This window comes from Lissotriton vulgaris, chromosome 6 (genome assembly GCF_964263255.1).
Source record: "Lissotriton vulgaris chromosome 6, aLisVul1.2, whole genome shotgun sequence".
NCBI classification, from domain to species: Eukaryota; Metazoa; Chordata; class Amphibia; order Caudata; family Salamandridae; genus Lissotriton; species Lissotriton vulgaris.
The window spans coordinates 901,023,527-901,029,526 of NC_141694.1; the positions used below are offsets into that span (position 1 = coordinate 901,023,527).

The following is a 6,000-nucleotide window of genomic DNA, read 5'->3' on the forward strand; positions in this document are numbered from 1 at the left end:
CCGTTTTCATGCCCCTGTTGCCTGCTTGTGTCCCTGTTGCCCGCTTGTGCCTCCTTGTGCCCCTGTTGTCTGCTTGTGCCTCTGTGTGCCCCTGTTGTCTGCTTGTGCCTCTGTGTGCCCCTGTTGCCTGCTTGTGCCTCTGTGTGCCCCTGTTGCCTGCTTGTGCCTCTGTGTGCCCCTGCTTGTGCCTCTGTGTGCCCCTGTTGTCTGCTTGTGCCTCTGTGTGCCCCTGTTGTCTGCTTGTGCCTCTGTGTGCCCCTGTTGCCTGCTTGTGCCTCTGTGTGCCCCTGTTGCCTGCTTGTGCCTCTGTGTGCCCCTATTGCCTGCTTGTGCTCTGCTTGTGCCTCTGTGTGCCCCTGTTGCCTGCTTGTGCCTCTGTGTGCCCCTGTTGCCTGCTTGTGCCTCTGTGTGCCCCTGTTGCCTGCTTGTGCCTCTGTGTGCCCCTGTTGCCTGCTTGTGCCTCTGTGTGCCCCTGTTGCCTGCTTGTGCCTCCGTCTGCCCCTGTTGCCTGCTTGTGCCTCCGTCTGCCCCTGTTGCCTGCTTGTGCCTCCGTCTGCCCCTGTTGCCTGCTTGTGCTGTGTTGGTGTGTGTGGAGGGCTCTGTGTGGCTGTGTGTGTAGGAAGCTTTGTGTGGCTGTGTGTGTGGAGGGCTCTGTGTGGCTGTGTGTGTGGGGGGCTCTGTGTGGCTGTGTGTGCGGGGCTCTGTGTGGGGGTGTGTGTGGGGCGGCTCTGTGTGTGAGAGAGAGAGATTTGTTTAAATACCAGGATAATTGCCGGCAGCAGCACCCTTGCCGTGTAATGCCTTGTACTACATCTGTGTTAGCAGTCGCCTCAGGCTGTTGTTTTTTTTTATGCAGGGGACGGGATTTGATCATGCCCATTACGCCGTATTGCTTTTCAAAGGCAACTGTTGCAGAGCCAAGTGGGCTGTTGAAAATTGTGTTTTCTACACCTGCCCCTGTTGCCTGCTTGTGCCTCCGTTTTCGTGCCCCTGTTGCCTGCTTGTGCCCCTGTTGCCCGCTTGTGCCTCCTTGTGCCCCTGTTGCCCGCTTGTGCCTCCTTGTGCCCCTGTTGCCCGCTTGTGCCTCTGTGTGCCCCTGTTGTCTGCTTGTGCCTCTGTGGGCCCCTGTTGCCTGCTTGTGCCTCTGTGGGCCCCTGTTGCCTGCTTGTGCCCCTGTTGCCTGCTTGTGCCTCCGTCTGCCCCTGTTGCCTGCTTGTGCCTCCGTCTGCCCCTGTTGCCTGCTTGTGCTGTGTTGGTGTGTGTGGAGGGCTCTGTGTGGCTGTGTGTGTAGGAAGCTTTGTGTGGCTGTGTGTGTGGAGGGCTCTGTGTGGCTGTGTGTGTGGGGGGCTCTGTGTGGCTGTGTGTGTGGGGGGCTGTGTGTGCGGGGCTCTGTGTGTGTTTGTGTGTGTCATTTGCGATAGATAAAGCTAGTGGCATTGTAAATGACAATGCCATTTATTTATGTTAAAAAAACATAAATAAAAATAATGTCAAGAGCAATGCCAATAGCTCTAACTTTAACAAAGGCAAAACCATTGCATTGTAAATGCTTGTTAACTGGTTCATATCGGACCTTTCACCAATCCTTGATGCCGTCAACTGCCATCCCCCTCAATTAGATGGAGTACGAATCAGTAACCTCCTATATGCCGACCAGTTGGTGCTCCTCAGCCACACGAAGGTGGGCTTACAGAGGCTACTGGATGAACTGCTCCCCTATACTGAAAACAACCTCTTAGAGCGAAACCTATTAAAAACAAAAACAATCACCTTTGGGAAATCCAAGAAGTCATGCGGAGGATGGTACTTTAACAACATAAAAATCGATTCAACACCTCACTATAAGTATCTGGGAATGTTTTTAGACTCCAGAAGCTCATTTGCTTGGCAAAAAGCAGCACTGGGGACCAAAGCTCTGGCTTTAGAGGCTGCAGCAACAAAACTGTCAAAAAAACTATTAGGTCCCAGTTTTACCCCACTGTTAAAAGTGATAAAGGCAAAAACATCTAATTCCCTGACGTACAGCCAAGAGATCATGAATGGAACCACAAACATTCTTCTAAATAAACCGACAACTAAAATCTTTAAACGTGCATTCCATCTTCCAAATTCAGCATCACCAGCTCAAGTCCGCCTAGAATTTGGCTTACTTGATGATCAAGGCGTAGAGGCTAGGGTGTTTATACACTGAGTCAAGCCAGAGAAGACTCACTGGAGGCCAGACTCTGGCAAGAAATCCAGAAAAGTCATGCCAGCCACAAATATCGGCTCCACCTGGAGCACAGCCTACAATTACTTGGTATTAAGGATTTTTGGGGAACAAATCCCCCCAGTCTGCGTTAAAGTTGGCTATCAAGAAGAGTGCCATGTTGTGGTCCTTTCACTCAGACAGGGCACCGCTGTCAAAAAGGAAACACGCCTGGGCAGTGATCACTAACTTTAACCCAGGAGTAGAATCCCTCCATCTATCAAGCACAATGACACTTTACCTGAAACGAAAGTTCCTGGCGTTGAGATTGGGTGAATGGCCTTTCTTGAAAAATCTTCCAGAATGGCGCTGGAAAGACAGCTACACCCAATGCAGGCTGTGTGGTTACCACACTGAGGGGCTAGAACACATAGTCTGCTTATGCCCGACAATGCTTACTTCTAGATGCTCATTATTGCGAGAAGAATGGATAAGACTTGGAACTCGATCTTGCCGCCAAGCCATAATAGCAGCTTTCAACCCAGATAACACAAAGCTGAATATCGGGTTAACAAAATTTGTAACTAAAGTATTAAGCCAGTTGAAAGTTATCAGGGCCGCCAACCCTGCCCATTAGAGCCAATGTAAACTCCATCATTGGACACACCAACCCCTTGTCGGCTACTAATAAATTGCTGATTCGAACTTGGTCCGCGAGACTTATAACAACAGTTAAGAAGCCAATTAGAGTTTTAACCAAAATGTTATCCCAACAATTTTAAGATATGTATCCATTTAATGAACACGATGCGTGCTTTTATATTGGAAGGTTTTTAATTTACCAACAATAAAGTTTTTACATACAGAGAATAAAAACAAAGGAATCTGATTGGATGTAGATGCAGTTTCTCCCATTGTTCCTTTCAAAATCTCCAGTTCTGGAGTAGGAGCTACAGATCTGAGTGATCTGACTGGCTACCGCAAGAGAAATATTTAGATTGCGGCAGCCATTTCAGGATGTGGGGCATGGTCTCCATGCCCTGGAAAAAAAAGCCCTATAGCCAACTCCTGCTATACATAACCAAAGGCTGCCCATATAGGAGTGAAAAATAAGTAACATATTAAAAAAGAAATCGCTAAAAAAATGCACACTCAATTGCTTGTGCTGCTCAAATCCCCAATTTGGCAATGGTATGCAAACAATGGAAAATGGTATCAAAAGAACAGCATCGATGGCGGTGCAAGTTATGGCATGTTTTTTCCAGGGGGGAGGGGAGGACTGTGTGTCTGTCTGTATAAAAAAAGACAATCCAAGACACTCCTTACAGTGATTAATCCACTTTAACGTGATCTCAGCAACATCGCAATAAACTGGAATAATCACAGTGAGGAGTGCCTTGGATTATCTTCTTTGTTCGCATTACTGCAGGCATCATAGCTCACATTTTGCCACTGACTCGATTGTGGATGTGACCAGCAACTTGTGGTAACCTTTTAACTATATATTTTAACATAAAATGGGCAGAAGAAGCAGAGAAATCAATCAGAGGTCTCTGTTTGTTTTTTATGTACAGAACTCTGCCTTCTAACCTTTTTTATATGACGTTCTTTACATTTAGGATGGAACTGGAGGATTGTAGCCGGTAGTGGCAGTGAATCGTTGAGGGACTACCAAGACAGTTGTGTGGGGACATCATTCTGGCCAGTTCATAAGTTCCCTTTAAAAAAAAAATATCTCTCTAGTCTGCCTTTTCCTCATCCCTTAAGACCGAGTGAAATTCAAAATGGTTGTACCCAATTTACAATAGTAACGGGAGAGATCTTTTTACAGGTGAGTAATTTTACCTTTTAAAAGGATTGTGTGCGTGAATGTGTACTCACTGATCCCTGTTTCTGGGATTTGCATTTTTGTTTACTTTGTTCTTGTTCTTTACAGAGAGACAAAGAATTCCTAAAGTCTTTGTTCATCCAGGCATATCATGACTCTGCATACCCTCTCCTTGTCGCCACCTTCATTCCTGGCCTGAAATGGGCAGAAGAAGATTCTGAAGCTTCTCGCTGGAAGGCAATCGCGGACTTTCTTCGGAAAAATAAAGAAAAACAGGGCTCTCTCTTCTCGCTATTGTCCCCAGAAGGAGTGCATGAAGCTTTTGACATTGCAGAAATAACATATGATTTTCTGGGTGAGGCACGAATGGCGACAGCTTAATGCCTATGTTTGGGACATGGGAAAAACAGCCAGAAATTGCAAAGTAAATCGATATTTATTGTACATTCTTTTATTTTCATTTGTTCCCTTTAGGAAGCTACTGTAAAAGATAAAAATTGCTTCATGTGTTAAGCTTTTAGACTGTATTCCCTGTTAGAACATAAATTAAGTAGGTAATCACTTTGCTGTGATGCTTGCCATTTTTGTTAATTTTCAACAAATTGCAGTTTGTCGCCCACTTACCTCCCCTGTTCCTCCACCTTATGCTTTGTTGCTGCAGTATAAGACAACAGGCAGACGAGCATGGTTGAGTTCATCTGGGCAAGAACACTTAGTCAGATACTTTCTGAACTTGCCTTAAAATGTCACCACTGCAGAGTTTGTGCTCCATCCGCAAAGTTGACTATTGCCAGATGACTGAGTATGTGATGATCATGATATGAACAAGCACCGACCCGTATGCAATAGCGGGGTGCTGGTGATTCCTGCAGCGGCCACCCCGCGATGGCTGCAGGCTAGAGCGGGGGAGGCCGCTGCCCCCAAAACGTGTGCCCCCCTTGCTACGCCACTGATTCTAGAATTGATAAAGCAACCCCAGATATTTCTTTCCTTCCGCCCCTGCTCTAAAGCAGGAACTCAAAGGATCTTATAAAATTCTATAACTGATTTAATTGCATTTCATTTTGTTGTGTCTTCTGCCATGGGCAGCCTTCAGTAAGCACATTTCATTCTCTTTCTCCCTTATCGGATTTACCAGTATAGTACTATACAAATATTCCAGCAAACATCTCCTATATACCTATTAGAGAGGTATTCTGCAGCCAGGTGTAACGTAATTGTTATCATTTTAAAGTTCCACTGATTTGCAAGCGCAGAATGTTTTAGGTATTTAAAAATCATACTAAATGAAACAGTCATTGTAGAGTGGTTGTTTTTGCAGAAAATACATTGTATTTCTTTCATATTAGTTTTGTATGAACATAAATTGTAATTTATTTAATATATTACTATGATACAAATATTAATGCCATTAGATACTCTTTTTTTAAGAACGTCTAGTTTTCGCTTTCGAAATCAATAACAGATGTGTAACACTAATAAAATACAAGTTGTGTTAAATTCTTTATTTTCAAAAACGTATGTTTGCACTGTGTGAACAAAAATAAATTATTTGAACTTTACACTACCTTCAGTCCATCTTTGGAATTTTGTGCTTTTCTTGGTTAGACTGTTTAAAAGATGTACATATCTAATCAACTTTGACCTAAAGTACAAATAAATCACTGTCAGTACATAAAATGGTATGCTACAAAGTGTAACGGGTGTAAATGAGAAATATTTAAAACAACAGTTTTGTTTTTTCTTGCAGCATGAATATTTTCTCAAGAGGTAATTTGAACTACTCAAAGCAATTAAATATTTTATGGTTTCCTTTGTTATTTCAAGATACTCGCACCTCCCTTTTTAACCATTAAGAGTGTTACTAAAGAGGATGCCTCAGCACAAAAAGATAGCTTGCACGCATGAGGGACCCACTCACACCCTTGGTACAAACAGATGCATAATCTTTAATCTTTCATGTTCACAAGAAGTTTCCTCTCAG

At 44.3% G+C, this 6,000-nt stretch overlaps 1 protein-coding gene across 1 annotated transcript in view; it reads left to right on the top strand.

Moving 5' to 3' along the window:
* Nucleotides 1-5,578, top strand: part of NPHP1 (nephrocystin 1) — a 699,686-nt gene extending 694,108 nt beyond the window's left edge. Inside the window, exon 20 of the mRNA XM_086926892.1 lies at nucleotides 4,125-5,578. Coding sequence (XP_086783018.1) covers nucleotides 4,125-4,397 — 273 coding nt within the window. The 3' untranslated portion in view covers nucleotides 4,398-5,578. The remainder of the gene's footprint in view (nucleotides 1-4,124) is intronic.
* Nucleotides 5,579-6,000: the final 422 nt, after the last annotated feature.